The sequence below is a fragment of the Phaeoacremonium minimum genome, assembly GCF_000392275.1.
Source record: "Phaeoacremonium minimum UCRPA7 unplaced genomic scaffold PA7_03_scaffold_184, whole genome shotgun sequence".
In the NCBI taxonomy this organism is placed as follows: domain Eukaryota; kingdom Fungi; phylum Ascomycota; class Sordariomycetes; order Togniniales; family Togniniaceae; genus Phaeoacremonium; species Phaeoacremonium minimum.
The window spans coordinates 227,415-247,559 of record NW_006921091.1 but is presented as its reverse complement, the minus strand read 5'-3'; the positions used below and the strand labels follow the sequence as shown (position 1 = coordinate 247,559).

The window sequence follows — 20,145 nt, the reverse complement described above, 5'->3', positions numbered from 1 at the left end:
AGGTGGGCGCGCCTTGGTCCTGGGAGGCCGGCTCGTTCTGCCCCGGCCCGCCCTGTGATGCACGGGAGGCGCAGCAGACTTCTATGGAAAGAAACACTCCGATCTGCAACCACCTCTTCAGTTCGCTACGGGTCCAATCACCGCTGGAGGCAGACCCGGTGTACGGTCTTCCATCCTGGCACTGCACAATGCTATCTATCTCACCTCCAAGCCACGCTGGCATGCCACGATCAAATTTGGGGGCCAGCGCTTGAACAAGAGTCCCTGCTTGCTTGTTGACGTTGTATGCCGGGTTTGTTGTTTTGCCCATCGGTCCCAATACAAACGCCGACCTCAGAGCCTACTGCATGGAGCGGGATGGCTTCTTGAGGAAGGTCAAACAAAAGCAGAGCAATTTTTTCCTTTTACAGCTTTTCTCGGCGAGCGTCGCCGGAAATAGTCTCGTAAACGCTGGGCAAATCGCCGAGTGAACGACGATCACCTTCTAATATCGCGAGATGAAACTCTCTCTTCGCTTCCTGACTCCCAATGACCAGCACTCTTGAGACCGAGTGCGCTGGTCACTGCATCAGACTTGTCGTCAAGTGGCGTCGTGTTCCCCAATCTGGAGTCGTCGCGACTCGTGTCGTGTGGAGATTCAAGTCTCTCCGACGGAGATTTTGGCATCAACAAAATGCACACAAGCCCGTGGCCCCATAATCCAACTCAACCGGATCTCCACGGGGAATGAAAGCACGGTCACATAGTTCGCTGCGGTTGAACGCTCTGCCAGTGGACCGCCCTTTACCGTTTTGCTTTTCTCCAAAGGGGGGACCAGAGAGCACTAGTATCATTATCATCCTGTTAGGTGCCTGCTTTCCCAAGAATTTCCCTCATTAATTACCCTTCTGAAGATATGACCACATTCGTCCTAGTCCAGAGCAAAAACCATGGCCGTACATGATTGACCGTTTGCGTCCTGCATCCTTGACTATCGTCATTCTCCCTGATCAATGCACCACATTGTGGCAAGCTAGGTAGGTAGGCAGCTGCAGAAACAGCAAGCCGTTATGCGCGGAGCTGCGGCCCTCAAACACACTGATGCAGGGGAACCCAATGCCTTCTTCCCTCGTGGTTCGAGCTTTCCAATTGCCTCTCTCGTCTGTGACAATCTGGGTAAAATTGTCTGCAAGAAGGAAGAGCAGGATTGTCAAGTCTTGAACCCCTGAATTGACCCCTTTTCTCGCCTTAGCTTCGTCTCTTGTGACGGCCGTTGCAGGACCTCACGACACGTCGTCGGTATTGTTGCAGCCGGGAGGCCAATCATAGGGCCACGCTCGGTTCACGACGTGGCATCGCAATAGGACCTCGCATGGTGAGATCCGCGTGCATCGCTTGGGAATCGACCCAGCAGCGAATAGCTGCCCTCGACTGGTCTCTCCCTATGCCCTACGAGACGAGTCCGGTCCCAGAAACGGCTGCCGTGATTGGCAAGACGCTGGAGCCAGCCAGAAGGTTAGGGTCTCACGGGAAGATACTCCCGCTGACCACCATTACGACCGCTGGTAATGTGAAAGGAGGGCAGTGTACAGTACATTCGAGGCCACCGCCCTACGGATAGCCTGACACCCGCGGGCGCCTCTGGGACCTGCTTAAGGTTCTCACCTCCTTTTCCCCGTCGTGCAATTCCATCTCCTCCCAGCCCTCTAGGAAGTAGTCACATTATGATCCTCCCCTCCCTGAGACCCATCGTCGCAGTGACCACCTCGTCCACCTGGCAGCCCTGCTGTCGATTCCACAGCTACTGGGCTTAGGGGTGGCGTCAGGCGGGTCCCAGCCATGGATCTGGACTGATTACCACTCCGGATTCCATGGTAGATCCTAAAATATAGCTATTACTGGACAAGGCAATGGGTCTCTTCTGCACGGTCTGTATGCAAGCGACGGTGCCAGTAACACTCTTGCTAGGAAGCTGGTGGTTTCATAGCTAGTGAGCTCCATGGAACAGGGAGCACGCACCCAAACCCACACACACATCTTTGAGATCACGTCCCAACAACTCGAAATGGGACGCGGTAATATCAGCGTACGGTAGCCCGTACAGCGTATTGATTCCATTCTGGGAAATGGATCCGCGTTTTGAGGAATCAACACTTTTGAGTTCAAAAGCCCATTCGCTTCTTATTCCCGGTAGCTTGCTAAAGGAAGAGACGATATCGCAATCATGGACAAACCTCGCACTCACTGCCGGGAACGAATTGGACCGCGGGCCCTACACGCGGCCTGGCTGTCCTTGGCCCAGGTTGCATGCACGAAGCGCTAGCAACGTGACTTATTAGGGGTGAATGCTAAAAAAGTATTTCAAATTGTGCCTATATGCAGCTTGCAGAGACAGACCATGCCCAAAATGCTCGTCCTAGACGAATGCGAAAGTCACGGGGTTAAGCCGAGGTTCCCTCGCACTCACTCAAGTGAGTATTAACGGTGTGTGTTATTCCTCAGACATGCAGTCCTTGCCCACTAGGGCGATTCCCAACGGAATAAATCAAGTTACATTAGCGTGACGGTACCCAATACTGCCTGTATAAACGTATACAAGAAATGATCCGGGAAGAAAGGTTCAAAGATGTTAAGATACTTATGCATACCAATCAAATGAGACTTCGAGAGAAATCGCGGCTGTCTGAGGCATTCAACACAAGAAGCGGCTGGCTTTGCGGTCCGGTCCAGCTATGATACCAGTCTTATTGCCAAGAACATAGTAGAGCCTGCGGGAGACGGGCGGACGCGGCAAAATGGGAAAGGAAAGGGGTCCAGACTGGCGGCGCCCGAGCCGCCATTTGCCTCAGTGTGCAGTCGTATCTCCACCACAGGCGGCCTACAAGCTCAATACCCGGCGTGTATGCATGGCCGTTTGAACCAAAAGATGACAAGGCGGTCCAACTAGATGCGGCGCCGGAAGGGGCTTTGGCCGGTTGAGCCTGGCTCCGACTGCACGGTGTGTCGTTCGGGGCAGTGAGGCACAGCAGATGGCCGGTATATTGGCGTTACCACAGATAGGCTACTGCAGTGCGTATCTGTAGCTCCGAAGACCCTGCACCTAGCACGTAGATGGGTCTTGCTTCAGTGGCTGATGAGCATTCATGTTACCCGAAACGGCAGCGCGTACTGAATCTAAAGTTTCCGTTCCGGATTCCAGACAATGCCACAAGGGGTCTGTTCGTCGGGATTGAGCAACCGTAAACGGCTATCAGACACAGGCCACCACACAGCGCGGTTGACACGAACAGAAGTACCCTTGATGCAGGGCTCAGGTCCTTTCCTCTGCTGGAAAGGACTGCGAGAGTGAGATGTGTGTACTATAGTATGGTGAGACAAATACATAGGCCGGACGGAATAGAATGGCGGGCCAAAGACAAAAGTACATGCAACATGCGGTCCTCGGCTCTGGGGCTAACAAGATGATTACTGAACCGTAAGACTCAAAAGAGGGTAGTGTACAAGAGCAGTGACCGTATCGTAGTAACCAATCGAGTCTCGGCAGCATTCTCAGATTCCGGCGCTGGGGAACGCAACCTCCACCATCCCAGCGGGTCAGGCATGCACCATGGTGCCGGGTTTAAGCTTTCATATTCGAGATGCCATAACGTCGAGCGGACTTCCACCCAATAAACTCTATGAGTTTACGACTCCACGGATGGGGTTTAAGTGCTGAGAAGAGAGACGAAAGGAGAGCAAGTCATGACAATAGCAGACTTACTACTGCAACGCTGGGGCCTTGGTAGGGGCCAGCGAGGGTCCAATGTAGCACCCGAGGAGCTATGGCATAACAAAGACCATAGCTCCCAATTTCTCGATTTCTATTCTTGACGATCCTTTTCGGCCCTTTGGAAAGTCGTGTGCCACCATCGAGACCGCCCTTGAGGCGGGAATCTTGCCGCCACTTAGATGTCCGCCAATATCTAGCTCAAGATGTCGCGTCAAATGGTCAAGGTGTCCATTGGGAAGCATCGGAGGAGCCACCGCCCAAATGCGCACGCGACGTAGGCCACATGCAGATTAGGTAAGTCAATGCCAATGCGCAGTCGAGTCTCGTGCGGAGACACTTTGGATTGCAAACGCTGAGAGAAACACAATAATATGACCCCATGAGTAAGCAACAGTCGGTTGACGTTGGACCTGGGACTTAAGTCCGAAACGGAGACTCAAACTACCTTGAGCCCTGTACCTGTCTTCCCTGACAAATCATGGGGCCCTTGTCGGCGATAGGTGGATCGTAGCTGGGGTTGTCTTAAGTCCCAATAGCCATTAGCAGGCTCCAAATAAAGGCGGCAGGAGATCCAGCCCTGTTCGCCAGCAAATTGGGCAAATTTGCCCAAATTTGTGTGGAACGGTTTCGAAGGATTATGGATCCGCAATATACTTGCCTGCATCCTCCGTATCCAAGTACCAATCCCGTTGCTCGTTTCGTGTATTCTCACTAATTTGGACTGGGCCTGCGCCCTTTCACTACCCCGGTGATCCGGCAAGAGTAGGGACGGATAGCCTGTTACTTCAGAAGCGATGGATCTATGGGCATGAATGTCTGTTCAAAGCGGAACGGTCTCTCTGAGCACAGATTACAGTGTTTTAGGCACCTTGAGACGATCTTGGCAGGTTTAGAGCCCGCGAACGGCGTGAGACGGTCGTGGCCTGGTCTTAGTGCACGTTTGTCTCAATCAAGGTGCTGAGGAAAGACATCGGCTTGGCTCGATATGATCTAGAGGGATGAATGTAGCCAATATGCCATAAGCTGCCTAGTCGACTCGACAAGAAGCTCAGTTGAGGTACATGCGCGCCTCTGATGTAGAGTAATACGCCTATTTTGCGTCTCGCATCGTAGGGCTGGGTGCTGCTTCTCCACAGTAATCTTTTGGACAACACCCCCCCAAGATGCATGGCTGTAGCTGACCGTTGCCAACCCCGCAGGCAGCTGGAGCTCTGAGCTCTGAGCTTGAGCTCACCAGGCTCCGTCCGCAAAGAAAAGGACCGGAAGGCGCTCCTTGGGCAGAATATCCATAAACGCTGATCACTTTGACTGGCAGGGCGCCGCCAACAACATTCTGGACTTCTGCAGCAATTATGGGTCACTTGCTTAGCTAATTGGTTCCGTGAGGCAGTTTCGGTCGCAAGAAGTTGCCTGTATTCGATGTTATGCTGTGTTCAGGTGGATGGCCGACAGGGCTGGACCCCACAGCGAAATGTTCTAGCGGTGTGGCTATCAAAATACCCTACCCGACACAGATGCTTGCCAAATTGCTGGAACAACACATCAATACCACAGGTACATTATCGATCGCTGAAAGGGGATAAATAGTCCATGAGAAGCATTGGCTGTAGTGCTGCACGAGGGACTCACACGGGTAACCTCACTGCAGGAGCTGTACGAATTGTGGTAGGGTACATCTGAGGCCTTGGAACATTGTGCTGCACGCCAATGCACTTGCGTTCCTCCGTTTCGGTGTCGCCGCGTTGCATAAACAACGTGATTGGCTGACGAAGTGGTGGAATGGGGCATCCGTAGGGCTGAAGAACGTTTGGGAGCGATACAAAAGGTACTTGGCGTAAGTCCCGAAGGATTTGGCTTTTACCAGCCCGCCGGCCACGCACGCGTTGGTGCAATAGGAAATTTTGCGATTGGTCATTTGTTGCACTCTACTCCCCATACACCACTCCGTACCAGATCGACCTTCTGATTGCGATACGCATGTATTCCTTCACGCGGAGGCACATGGGTGCACAGATATCTCGGTTGGGGCAGGCGAGGTCAAAATGCAAGGGGATCTGTGTCATGGACAACGGCGAACAGTCATAGCTGTCTGTCATCAGGCACAAGCTCGGCGCTGCTTCCGACCGGACTTTAGAGACGATCGGAAGAAAACGCCAGATGTCAATGAACGGAAAGCAAGGGGATACCGGGAATATGGCCGTCGAAGGTCGGAAATATTATCGATATGTCCTGCTGTTGCCATTGACAAATATCATCTCATAGTGTCTATCGCAGGGCGCCATAGCTTCCGGCATTTGCTCCTCAATATCAACCAATTGAATTTCGAGTATCCCATTCCGTAACCAAGCTTGATCGATATTGAGTCCCCGAATACCGAATCCGGCGGACACCACTACTAATCGGATTACTGTGCATACAACGGTGCACAGAAGATGCGTCAATATTTCCGTTCTCGATTTGGTGATGCGTACGGAAACTCGCCGGGCGATATCATTTATTCGTCGCTCTATCGATATCATGTTTCCTGAAGTTCATAGGGACCGTGATGACTGCCTGTGCGGATGCGACTCACAGTGATTACGGCACGCTGCAGGGGGTTTGGAGACCGTTGAATTGGTCTAACACCGATGCTCCGACCTCAATGACCATGTCCCGATGCTACCCTTGGTGATGGACATGACCATACCCGGCGGACTTATCAAAGCCTTAGCCGGCGACCGGGACTCGGAGGAAATGGATAGGATGTGCCCCCCTCACAATTGGATCCGAGCTTTGCATCATCCGACAATCAGTGTACGACCAGCGCGGGAAAGATCTGTCCGTGTGACAATGGCACGCGCCAGGCAAGTAAATAGATTCGAGGCAGTGGTTGCGGGAAAAGTGAATCTAAGCCATTGTAGCAAGTATCTGAGTGCATGAGACCTCTTCTCAATTGTGACAAAAATTGGCGTATCTCGTCGAGTCCGCATACGACTCTGTAGAGAGGAGTTCCGCAAGTGCGCCCGCTCAAGCCCGCGCGCTAGTGCGTCGCCTCAAGCGACAGACAGGTAATTACTGTAAGGCAAGCTCAATGATCAGTGCCGTTATTAGACGCTACAAGCCCCATCATAGAAGACGACGCCAGCTTCAACTTAGCCATAGTAGGTTGGCACAGGTCTATAGTAGTGAAGGGTGTCTCATTTGGCAAGTAGTGCGAGCAAGGTCTGTGGCTAGCGAGAACGCACTGTGTCGGAGATGGCGCCAGCAAGGAGCACAAGGAGCGCCGCAGCAGCAAAAAGTCGAATTTCGGCGGGGATGGGCGATCATGGGAACACCGCATGCACAGTTTGGGGTCCGAGATGGATATTGCGAGGAATGAGGCGCAGTCAGTGGTTGAACCCGCACCTTCCACCGCTTCTTTTGCGTGTGTTTGCTGCACGCACCAGCAAGAAATGGCGGGGAGGGTCTTGAGGCCTGGCGGACGCAGCGCAGGCGGCCGAACCTGGACAAGAGCTGTTGAGCGGCTGGCACGACCTTGGCGACTCCATCAACGTGCTCATTATGTAACCCTGCATGCAGACAATGACTGTCCTCTTTATTCTATCTCTCGCTGAAATCTACTCCCTCAACCTCACGGGCTGGTGTACGATAACGGGTGGGTTCGGATCGGATACTGGCTCTGTTCATGCGCCCGCCGTCGTCCCATGCTTTGCTATCCCATCCCGTACACGGATGAGTTGAATGTAGATTAATTAAGTCGCGGCCGAGCGATGATGGAGGTCGACAACGACTGGACGCACGATATGCAGAGTTGTCGTAACGGTGACCGTCCTGTCACCGTAAAGGATTCGGGGGTGACCTATGCGCTGTACGCACCATGCAGCATATGATGTAATTTCCCATGTTCTGAACATTATCCAGTTCAGGAAATGATGCCCAGAGAACGGTAGTCAATGAGAAATTTGCCCGACTTCCTTCAGAACGGCTTTCCTCTGGGTTTCAGTGCTTCCTACGGTCCTACCCCGCCGCTGCTGCATGTACTTTGGTTACTTGGCGTTTTTCTACCGACACGACCCGTCGGTTGCCAGTCACCCCTGGTACCGTTTTGGTGAGGGATCATCATCTCTGGCAGAATCACCGGGTCTGGTTCGACCGTGTACCAGCGAAGTGGCAGCCAGACGGGAGGTCTTTGACCCATATCCCATAGTCATGCAGCCCCATAGGCGTCCTTGGGGGTAGAATTGGTGGAGACTGTTGTTTGACTCTTGGGGGCCGTTTTTCATGAGAGAGACTTGTAGCGACACGTCGAACACCAACCTATACGAACCTTAATTCGCCGTTTGGTACGAGGCTTGCAGGCGGACGGACGCATGGACCGGGGCTCGTGAAGCTACGGTTCGATATCCACCTCGAAGTACCTCTGCTGGGGTCGTAGTGAACTGGGCCAGGGACAGGTGTGCGATGAGGAAAGTATCGTCCTGCACCCCTCCCCCAGCTTGCTGCACGCTTTAGGGCGTCCCCCCTACCCCGATTCGAGCTTGGAGGGTGCTGGTGCTGGTGGGCGTTGCTAGTGGATGTTCAAAAAAAGCATCTCGGCCAAATACAACATCCAAGTAGCCTTTTGCACTTGCAGCTCCCCTATCCGGAGACGAGATGCAAGGCTCGCACGCATGGGAAGGCTGCGAAGCCACGCTTTAGCGAAGAGCTGGGGTCGTCGTCGTGACCGAGCCTTGGGCCCGATATCATCGTCACTTCCATTTCTTGGACAAATGCCCAAAGTAGCAAATGGAGGCTGTAAGAGGAGAGAACTGTCTACTATCCGGGAAGGACATGCGAGAGGAGCGGACAGCGGACAGCGGAAGGAATGGCCTGGAGGAGCGATGGATGGATGAGGGGATACCCAGCCCAAGCATACTTGAGCAGTTTAGCAAACTTTGGCCATTCACATCATGAAACTGAGGAACATGTCGTCCAAAAGGCTGCCTAGCTCCCTTAGCAGCTACCTAGGTAGCTTACAATAACATGGAGACAGGAGGGAAAGTACGATCTCCACGGAAGGTGCAGCAAAGCAAGTAGTACTCATCGCACTCCACGTCTCTTCTCTGGAAGTTACGAGCAAGAGCCAAGAGTCGATCGCTCTTGCTCGCAATCATCTCTCATTCAACGACAACTAATGTTAGTTTGCTTTAGACCTCGAATCTTGTAAAAGTCGTTCCACTTTGTCTCTGCCAATCGTGGCCACCACTTTGACGATCAATTGGAATCGAGCTGCAGGGCTAGACAACTGACAATTACTCCATCTCCACAAATCTCCATACCTACTTACCATACAAAAATACTGTGTAGAGACCAGTTGCCTTATCAGGCAAGCCGTAACTTCCAATCAGTTTCTGAGGAGCTCTGGCGGAATCCCGGCCCATACCCAATTCTCTGTAACAAAGCGACACCTGGAAGAGACCCCTGGCTGGTGCCGGCCCTCAGTGAGTTTCAGGCCACAACCTGCTAGGCCAGTGCGTGTCAATACAGACAATCCATGCCCTCAGCACCCGCGCATGGCGCCCCTAGGCGGTTTTGCCCAGCCTAGATGTTTCAACACGATCATCTACTAACTACCTAGGTAGTGTCTGAGCCTCGAGCTCTATCTACATCTGGACAGTCCGACATTCACGACTTCGAACCATCTAAAGACAGTACGACAGAGCCAATAATGCGAGTCTAGACGTGATGTTGACCGCTCGCTCAAACAACTAGGCATCAAAATTACCTTTGCAAAGCCAAGCTGCATTGCAGACAGATCATGCATAGAGAACCGCCGATTCTCAAGACTCATTATGAGACAATGACTTATCACGGTTCACCAAAGATACTTCGGCTCTGGACCACCTTGTGTTCAAAGTTCGAGACCAAGGCTTCATTTGCCTTCCCAAAATATATCTTATTGACTCATCGAGGCTTCTCTCGCCTCCAGCCGCTAGGCCTCAGGCTGTGTTACCACATCGACCATGAATCTCTAACAACAGCCCCTCTTAGCAAGCACATTAGAAAGCCAGTGACAAAGAGTCGAGTTGGCAAAAATCGGCCTCTCCAACGACGCCCTCGCCTGACTGTTGCGCCGCCGTCTCTAGAAAAGGGCCGAGAAATTCTGTCTTTGCCATCCCCGCCTCTCCCCGCCATGGCAAACTCGTCAGGCATTATCGTCTCTTGTGTTAACATCAAGAAAATATACTAGTGGGGGGTTCACTCCACATGTGGCTGCGTGCGGAGGTTCATCTAGGCATTTCTATTCATCAGGTTGTCCGACATATTCTCGTCTTGTGCAATTATCCCTTAAGCGGCTTGTTTCCAAGCAGATACGACACTGAATGAAGTCAGTGTGCAAGTCAAGAGGCGAGTGCCCTGCGAACCGCCTATTCGATTTGCTTGGCTCCATCCGGGTATCACGCCAAATACGAGGCCTACATCGTCGGCCTGCGCGTCCCGCGTAGTTGACCAGTCCAGAAAGTTTCTTGGAAAGGCAACTCTTACTGTCTGTTTTTCTAAAGAACTGCCGCCTTTGACAAAGTGCAAAGCGATCTTGCAGCACGGCACGTCCACACCGAAACGCACGGATACGAGAAAGACGGGCTACGGACGTACGTTTTTCACAGTTGTGCTATGCCTTGATTCCTGCTGCATGGCTGCGGCCCTCTCGCTTTGTTGTTATACAACCTGTTCCGAACATACGTCCATGATTACCCAAAGACCTCAATTTGAAGAGTGTCTAATTCCAAGTCACCCATAGCTATCGCTGGGAAGTCTCTATCTGGGTTTGACAGATGCCGTCTCTCAATCCCGTGATGCTGGCTTAAACTTTTCGTGCGGCCTACCTCATACGCTCAAGGCGTTTCTCCACCCCGAGTATATGCATGATGAAGCCAGCCACGTCTCAGAAAATCTAGAACACAGCTCGCAGGGAATTTCCTGGCTAGTTGCTAGTGTAACGATCGATGTCCTGTTCAGCTTCTGTAGTGTTTGTTGGCGAGTTGTCTTGGCCCGGGTCCTCTGCCACATAGTCCCCCTTGGGAGCAATAGTAACGTTGGTTGGCAATCACAAGCCGAGGGCCTCGTATAAGGCTGGCTGAAACCCCGCGCATCGGTAAACCCATCAGTTTGCATCTCCGGCTCCCGGGCATACATCAGATTGGTTTCCCATGACGGATAGATATATGCATTCAGTAAAGTGAACTGCTTTTCTTTCAGGCTGAAGAACCCTGCATAAAGAGGCGCGCTGAGGGCATGCCGAGGTTGGCTGCACAGGGCAAGATTGAGCGAGATCTCGCCGAACTTCGCTTCGTGTAACCATGCACGATACATGTCACAGCCTGGTTCTGTCCTACCCAGCGATGAGGCAGGTTATATTGTTTGACACGAACATAACTCAGCGCCGTTCAAACTCATTTGGCGGTCAAGACCAAACGTGCGTATCCATTCAAAGAAGTAGATCAAGTATCAACCACGAGTCATGGCTATGTCCGTTCATTTCGTCTGATACACGATTGTATACTTGATGCTACTTCATACTCCAAGTACACATTCCCCGGCCGGGATGTTGTCAAAGCCAATACCGTCTTGAAACGTTCGGCTCGCAGCCTCTTGGTCACTCTTGCCCTTTCACTGCCAGATGTTGGTCTGCATATCGGACTTATTGGAGCACATGTCAAATTCCGCTCCTGCCAATGAAGAGCCTCACCAAAGCTCATACCTTCGAGCCATTGGTGCTGCTCCGCTTCAACATCTCACCGTTAAGCCCATTGAGGTACTTTACGTAAGAACTGTATTTCCGTAGGGCTGAGATGATTGACAAGATAACTCCCGTTGGACCGCTCTGCCTGATGGCACACAGTGTCTGGCATCAGCACCCGGCGGGACGGATGCCCAGTCTCATCTCATAATCTCGAAGCGTGAGGAGAAGATCAGAGAGAATCGCGGGTGCCGCGGAGACGCCGTTTGCGCTTACAGTTTGCGGTTGGTCGCCAGAGATGGTAATATCACCACGAAGATATGGCGGATCAGTGGAGACAAACAACATCACAGGTCTAGCGGAAACTCTGTTAAGTGACTTCCTCACTGCATCACGGAATATGCCGCCTTCTGAGGTTACTTCTCTACACCATCGGTGAATGCCCGAGGAGAACCGCCAGGGGTTTTCGCAAGAAAGAGAGGGAGGGCCGCCTTGAACAATTCAATTTACCCTCATTATGCAAAGCTGCGACAATAAAACATATGAAGCTCGACGAACAAAGAACGCTATGATCATGAAACGTTGAATGATTGCCAGTGAGAATGTACACTACCGAAACTTTACGACGGGTGCATAATGGCTTCCCTGTTCAAGGGCATCTCTTGGGTTATAGCAGGGTCCCCTGATGGCTGAGCATCGTCACATGCATGAGTGCCCATTATCGCCAAAAACAAGCGATATTGTTCTATTTCGAGGCGTATCGTCCCGCTCGCTAGTGGGACTTGAGTCCATGAAGCAGGCGTCTTGGGACCTAGCAGGCGCTTCTCGACCCCTTTCATATGCGACAGCATAGGCTATAGGCTGCACTTGGCCGAGGCATAGGAGACCGAGTGATTGCGAGGGACACGTTGGAACCCACAGACAGCTTAATCCCATGCCTTTGGACAATGACAGGTGAAGTGTGGAGGAGTGGATACGACTGCAAAAGTCCACGACACTCGCTATCACTCGAAAACTATATGCTAATGATGGGATGCCCATGTCGGCCGGCTATCCTAGAGACATGTCTCCATCACAACAAGAGACGGCTAAACCCATATCGAACCTTGATAGGCGCCAGCGTACATCCGCAGGGGCTTATATCGCTGCGGCATCGGGAGACCGGGAAGGCGTGGCGGAGTTTCAAACCAGAGCCGACAAGATCCAGACCAACGAGTAGCAGAGACGATCCCAGGAGCAAGCTCGAATCCCCCTCTTTCGCAGGACGATGAAGCACGTCTCCTGAATGGTGCTTCTTGAGAAGGGGGTGCGGACCCCTTATTCCCACCCGCTTGCTCGGTCCCACTTGGTTGGGGATGTTGCAAATTAAATCGTCGAGCACAACTTGTAACCTAACATGGAAGGTACGCAATGAGAGCTTACTGGTGGCGATACGTTCCTCCACGTAGGGCTGGGAAGCTGCCGGGTTTGTCATTACGTGTGTAAGCAAAGCATATTTTGAGCAGCCTTTGTGGAAAGCTCGTTTCTTACGCCAGGTGTGAGAAACTTACGCGGTGCAGCTGGGGGCTATGGCGGCCGCCCCAAATAAGGCCACTCACTTGATTGTTTTCAGCGGGCATATTGAGTGATTGATGGAGAGCGTGATATTGAACGGTAGTAGAGGGCAAAATATCGATGTTGAAATCTTTATAGCGCATATTGACGACGCATTTCATATCGTGATAACGCTATATTTGACTTGCAGGGGATTTTCCATTTCGTCAACACTTTTCGATGATTGCGCTCAAGTAGTTCTACATCTGAATGAACTCTGTGATTCAACTTTCATTAAATTGCTCTCTGTTGGTCGAGGAGTGGTTGTTTGGGCAACTAAAGCTCGCGAATTTCTTTCGATAATCGTAGATATTATTGCATACCGTGGTCATTCCCAGGTATTGTCAGTGTTACTGCATTTCTCTCGCCAAATATATAGGCGTATCTTGTCAAATACAGTCTTAGTGATTTTGATTATACAAGACTTGACAGCGATGAAGTTTCGACCTCCTCAAACCCTTCGCTAACATCCGAAATCCAAGTACTACCCCCGAACGTGACCCCTCTGAATGTCGAATACAGTTCCAGGGATCGAATCATGTATCACAGAGAGAGATCTACGTTTTGGTTGAATGGTGTTTCGGTGCACTTTCTCGCGATACTTCACCCTTTACACTGGTTCCTTCTGCCATGTGGAATGGCCGAGCAGAACAAGGCTTGGCAAATAGCTTGTCACTCGGTGATTACATTACAAGACACGCAAAGCCAACTTTTCCCCTGTCAAGATATAGGAATTGATCCTTCTCATTTCACTACTATGCAAGGAAGAGCTTGGAGTTTTGCGTGAGTAGTCTTTGTGGTTACCACTAGCTAACCCAGCGAGGTCAGAATGGCTGGCAACATCAATACTATGACGCATACAGTGCCCAACACGAGTCACAGAGAGTCTTGATAATGAACGAACTAATATTGATACTTGATGCTTTCTGCAAGGGATGCTGCTATTCTGCTTGTTCGGTCTCAGTCTCTAAATTGGCCTTCAGGTATGTACCTCCACTGCGAGAAATATGCGGGAGTCGTGCCCTGACCGCCATTGCTTGTTGCATAAACTCCGACAATGACTCCTGCAAGAGAAGAGTCAGTCGCATCGAATGAAGCAAGTTTACAAGGGGCAAAGTTTCATCTTACCTGTGAATCCCCAGCTGACTGGAGCATTCGAAGCATATAGGATCGTCTTCATCTCCGAACGAGCGGTAGCAGGTCCGACAGAGAACGAGTAATGCGTCATGTTTGAAGCCTTTATCTCCAAGGAGAGCGTTTCACCAGCCCATTCGTGAGGTAAGGGAACAATGATTGGATCGGGTACAGCAATATAGGAGATTCCTCTAAATCGGACATGCGGTAATAGTTTCTCTGGATCCTCTGGCGCTGTCAAATTCGTCCCGGGGAAAGCTGTGTTACTGGCATTAGCTGGGAGCAGAACAACGCCTAGATCGAGATGATGGTTTTGCGTCAGGAAAGCTGTAACTCCGGCCTCCTCCTCGATAAGCTTTGGCGCGAAATCCAGATGCACACTATATGTGAACAGGGTGTCTTGTTGGCGACGACCAACAAAAGCTTGACCAGTCGGCCCAGCATAATTGCCATTCAGGGCTGTCAAGTTTAGTTTAGATGGCACAACCTTCAGGGTATTTGGGCGACAACGTGGGGAGACTGTGAACGTCCCTGGTACTGGATATCTCCAGTAGGTGAAATGTGCTGGCAACGTCGATCCTGGGGCGAAATCTATATCTTCACCCTCGGTGATGAACGGACTGTCGATTGTCAGTTAGCATATTCAGAGAGACAAAACAACAAGGAGACTCGCACCCAGAGCCTTTGATATCTTTTTGAGTTGCTGGCATAGCCCACCCACTCATCTTACCACTGACTGGAGTCCACACAGGGAATTTGCCCTCCTTCCATGTCACAGCTGTCATGACAGTCTCTCTGCCCATGGGATAATTTAAGTACTCGGGTCCAGATCGTGTTGACAGGGCAACTCCCCACCTGGTCATATTAGCTGTCCAATATGCTGCTCAAACCCAGGAATTTTCTTACCAGTTCCCACCTCTATCGTTGAACAAGTCCGCATGACCAAGTGTTTGAACTGACGAAGGTGAGAAACTGAGAAATTTGAGAAAGGAGTCTGACCTACAGTAATTTGTTGTGTTTGCATTTGTTAGGACCGGGTTTGCCGGATTCGCTTCGTAAGGGCCTCCAATGGTCTTGGACCGCGCCATCGTAACCATATGGTTGAGCCCGGTGCCTCCTTTGATCGAGATGTTTATTAGAGGATGAATATTATCAACAGTAGAGCCGTTGCCTACCTTCTGCGGCGAGAAGGTAATACCAATCGTCTTTGAGATAAACGTGTGGGCCTTCTGGTGCTTGACCACCGGTTCCATTCCAGATTACTTGCCATTCCCCAACTTCTCCCGTGTCGAGATTGGCTTCGGCCATTTCGATACCCGGGCTGTCTTTGTATTAGTTGAACTAGAGCTAACAAGCGTGGACTGTTCTCCGACTAGTCGTACCTCACTTGCCATGCATGAGCTCCGATAATGTATACTTTGCCGTCAGAATCCCAGAACGGTGAAGTATCGTAACCTGTAAATTTGAAGTGAACGGCATTCGACCATGATGTTGGTTCGTATGGGTCTTTTGCCTTGAAGATGATCTATAAGATATGTCAATTTCCGCAACACGTCGCTAGGTTCTGGAGAGGCCGACATTATCCCATCTTGAAAAGTCAGTCTGCGGTCGATCGTCATCAACCAGAGTCGTCACTAGCCAGAAAGTCTCATCGTGAAAACGTAGTGACGGTGCCCAAATGCCACTAAGTCATTGTTAGGATAGGGTTGAAGCGTAAGTTTTGTATCTATTGCTGTACCTTGTGGATCTATTTGTTTCGGCGAGCCGAGGAAGCTGCTCTTTTCGATTTAATACGTGACCTAGCCGGTGTAAGTGAAGTGTCGCCACTGACTTATTCAGACCTACCAATCAGCTTCCAATTCTGCAGGTCTTTACTTGCGTGAATCGGTATGCCAGGAAAAGCATTGAAACTCGACGAAGCACAAAAGAAGGTGTCATCCCATTCAGGAACAAAGATACAGCTAGGATCCGGATGGAACCCTGGCAATATGGGATTGTAGAAGGTAGAGTTGCCGTTGGATTCCTCGCCTCTAGCAAACCTGGCTAGGCTTGCAACAGCTAGGCCAGCAGCCGCAATATTCATCAACATCGTAGCCAGCAATTGAACACCAATGTGTAACGAAGCTCTTGAGCCTCAATCCAATGATGCAGGAACCCATTGTGGTTAATATTTGCTGCATCATTTCACTTGTTGTTTCCCCGGATATTCATCCCCGCACACGCTTGACTATGTTTCCGGGTAAATGGTAACTAAAGTGTACAGATTCTCAAATCGGCTGCAGCTCGACCGAACTTTAGGCATTTCCTAGCCTGTTAGACCCACTGATGATCGTTACATTGACTGGAAAGAGGGCAGGTTGGAGAAGCAGAGACATCAATAAAGAAACCATGCATGCTTGCGGCGTTCTCCAAATGCGGGGGACAAGAGTGCTCAAGATTTTGGCATTGCCGTGAGATACTCTTCGGAACTGGTCTTATTTACCGTACTCATTCTTAGAACAACCAGAATTTGAAAGCATTTGGAATGTGGAAAAGAGTCAGTTATCTACCAATATTCTCTGGTCTGGCAGTGTACTATACATCTAATTGAAGAGGCTTTGTAGGAGATTCAGGATATTAAATTGCAATGCTGGAGAGTCTTTGTTGAAGTAAAATTCTACGTCGTCCAATGCCATGGGTCAGGTGTTCAGACCTCACTTATCAGTAATTTGAAATAATAAATCATGGCTTTCCGATTCATGGTTCAGGAAGTTCTCTACCGAGTTTCATGCTCATTGATTCCGATGTCATCCACTCGCTCGTGAATAGAAAACCGTCATCTCGCCCGCCTGTTCTCTCGCTTCGTCGTCATCACTCGTAACTTAGAGCTTTGAGATGCGAAAAACAGCCAAGTTTCGAAGCCAATCGAGATATAACGTCTTGATATCTTTCAACGTTTCCGCCCTTTTTTTCCCACCCGTACAGCTAGATCATCGTTCGAAGACTCGACGGACAACACCTCAAGTACCTTCTGCAGGAACAAAAGACTGCGACAGTTTCGAGCTTGGCTAGGTCGCAAAATCGCACGTGTCAAGGCCACCAAAACTCACACAATCAAGGGAAATTGGATGTCTATGCGGGAGAATGTCCAACGAGATGACAATGTACAAAATTCACCCTACGACCGACAACCACACGGAGATCAGCCTCCATACCATACGCTAAGCATCATGAACGAGCCATCAGGGGCTTTTGCAGCGATCGGTACAGCTATTTGGTATTGCTGCCATTGTTGTACCCCCGGGAGAAATATCAGCTGCCACCGAGGTAGCTTCAATAATGGCTCTCCTCGCTGATGGCATTGCCGCCGTCCCGGTCAGCCAGACACGTGCTATGGCTTCTGCTTTATCTAGAGCCATAAGACTAGTAGTTGACGTCGTGTGCCACCACTCCGGACGTGCCTGGACATGACCGGCATCACTATCTTGGGGGCTGCGCTGGCGTTTTTGTGGCATTGAACAGCCACGCTGAGACTCTTCGCGCAGTGACTGTTGCGTCTGGAAATATTGTGAGGAACATTCTCCCTTGTGCCTGGGTCTGCATCAGCAAGCTTCTGTTCGCTACACCAACTTTATCGGCTACCAGAGTCGCTCTTGACCTTGATACCGCCATCGGCAAGGTTGCCGATGCTATTGCTAGCGCGCCAGATCAATACAAAGTAGTCGATGCGAAGAGCTATGCTTCATATGGCCGTTGCATTCCAGACGAAGTGACTCGAGGCATTGCCTTCAGTGAAGAATTACAAATGTCAGCCAATCTTTACAGCATAGACCTGTGGGGTGCTCCCGTACGAAGAGAAGGGTCAGCAGTGGTTCATTGAATGTTGAGATGTTACTTCCTCAAAATTGGCTCTACATAATCTCAGGTCAGGGGTTAGAGAAGGCAGACAAGGACGGAAGGATTAACATCAACTAACGTCACCAAGTTTAATCGGATGCATAAACACTTATTGACGCAAAGGATAAGTAATGGAGAAATATTTTGAGAAGAGCTGATACTGAAAGTATTGCGTTCTCATGCATAACACTGGGGAAGGTATATATATGTGCATGGGGATAATACTGAAAAGCTTAGAAAGGGCTTGGATATGCTCATCAGACTGAGATGATGGCTTGTGAAGTCGGCATAGGGACCCCTGATATTAATGAGCAAATGCTGATTGCTTTGTTTGCCCAACTTCTTTGGTAATATAAAGACGAGAGTGTAGACAGAATCAATACACATTGGCATCAGAGTTCCAATGAACGTTCGGATGTTGATCAATTTCTTCATTCATTAGGTCATTCGCCTAAAGTAAATGTTATATATACGCCAGTTTTTCCTCAGATTTATGTTGCCTTAACCTGTTCGGTCTTCGCTGCCGTCTCGGCCGCGAGCGCCTCTCGACGTGACTTACTTGAGGGGTCAAAATACGGCCTCTCGCCCAAGCTGACAGCCCGGGATCCTGTACGCTCTCCCAGGTTGCCTTCATGGATATAGTCTGGTGTTGCTGCGTGATAAACGCTGCGATTGTCCCAGATGGCCAAGTCATTGACATCCTTCCACTTGAGCCTAACCTGCAAGTCGTGATTCTCAACGATGAGCTGAACAAACCAGCTAAGGAAGTGTTTCGACTCTTCCTCTGAGAGGCCGTGGATACGTTGCACATGGTGGCCAACCGCGAAGATGCTCTTCCACCCGGTCACAGGATTTGTCCGGATGACAGGATGAATAGCCTCTAGAATCTCGCCAACATTTTCCGGCGCACCCCTCTCAGAAGTCCATATATCGAACTTATTCTTCTCTGCAGCCTGGTTGAATAGTGGCTGTGCATAGTATGCTGTCAATGAGTCAAGGAAGCGTTGCAAGGTCGGTGAAATCCGGTCGTAGAGTTCATAACCTGATGCCCACAGTGTGTCTGTAAAAATGCCTTGTTAGCTAGGAAAATTGACATGCATGTAAAGTTTTGCTTACCTCCACCTGTCTCGGGCAGCTGGGTCAGCCTCAAGAGGGCATAGTCACTCGGGATAGGCTCAAAAGTAATATCGGAGTGCCACTGGTTCTTGCTGCTCTGGCGACGATTGCCACCTCCAAAGCCCGAGAACCGATCAGCGTAGAGCTTCTTGGCCTGAACCGACGAGATGACACTGATCTCATCGTCCTTTCCGCCGTGATCTCTGCCGGCGTTGTTGATAGGGTGGATATGTAGTTTTGACGTAGCAGGCTTGCCTGATAGCTCTCCTAGACGTTGTACAAGTTCTTTTTGGAGGTCGTCATTGATGTTGTCTTGCTTTCGGAAGAAAACAACACCTCGTTCGGAGACTGTTCACAAAACACCTTTAGTAAGACCCCGCTCGACTTCTAGGGAAATTTAGATTTAGCACGTACTAGTTATGGCCAAATCACGAAGTAGCTCATCAGAGTTGGGAGCTCGCAGCCATTTCGCGAGATCCACGTTGACGAACTCGCGACCAATGACTGGAGTAACATCGAATGAAACAAATTGATCCAGAGCACCACTCAGCTTGAGAGGCTCCTTGTGGTCGGTTCGTAGCTCTGGCAGATTCTCATATTCATCGACCGCCTCGGTCTTGTAGCCATTGTTCGCTTTGGGTGCGCTATCTTTGACAGGAACGATCTTCTCCTGAATCTGCTCCGTCACCTGCTGAACTGTTTCTGTAGCTGAAGGTGCCATGACCGAATCTGTCTACGTTGCAAGTTTGTGGATTCCTCAAAAATGGCTGTATTTGCAGAATTGCTCTCCACTTGAAAGTCATTTGGTTCTCTAGGGCTACTATTTATGCTCGCCATACACTGACATGGCCGACAACCGGGTATGGAATCCCCTCGCCGATACACACCACGTTGTACGCGCGAATTGCGCAACATGTCGATGTCCAGCGTGATGGCGACAGTATAATTCGTGATTGGCCGGGCATGGATGTCGACTCTA

General features: G+C 50.5%; 1 protein-coding gene across 1 annotated transcript; it reads right to left on the bottom strand.

Annotated features, from left to right (window-relative positions):
* Positions 1-18,541: 18,541 nt before the first annotated feature.
* UCRPA7_2737 (putative alpha-ketoglutarate-dependent sulfonate dioxygenase protein) lies at positions 18,542-19,887 on the bottom strand (the record flags this gene model as incomplete). The annotated part of the gene is made up of 3 exons (XM_007915268.1): positions 18,542-19,110; positions 19,167-19,514; positions 19,581-19,887. 3 exons carry the CDS (start codon positions 19,885-19,887, stop codon positions 18,542-18,544), a joined length of 1,224 nt encoding a protein of 407 aa, XP_007913459.1.
* Positions 19,888-20,145: the final 258 nt, after the last annotated feature.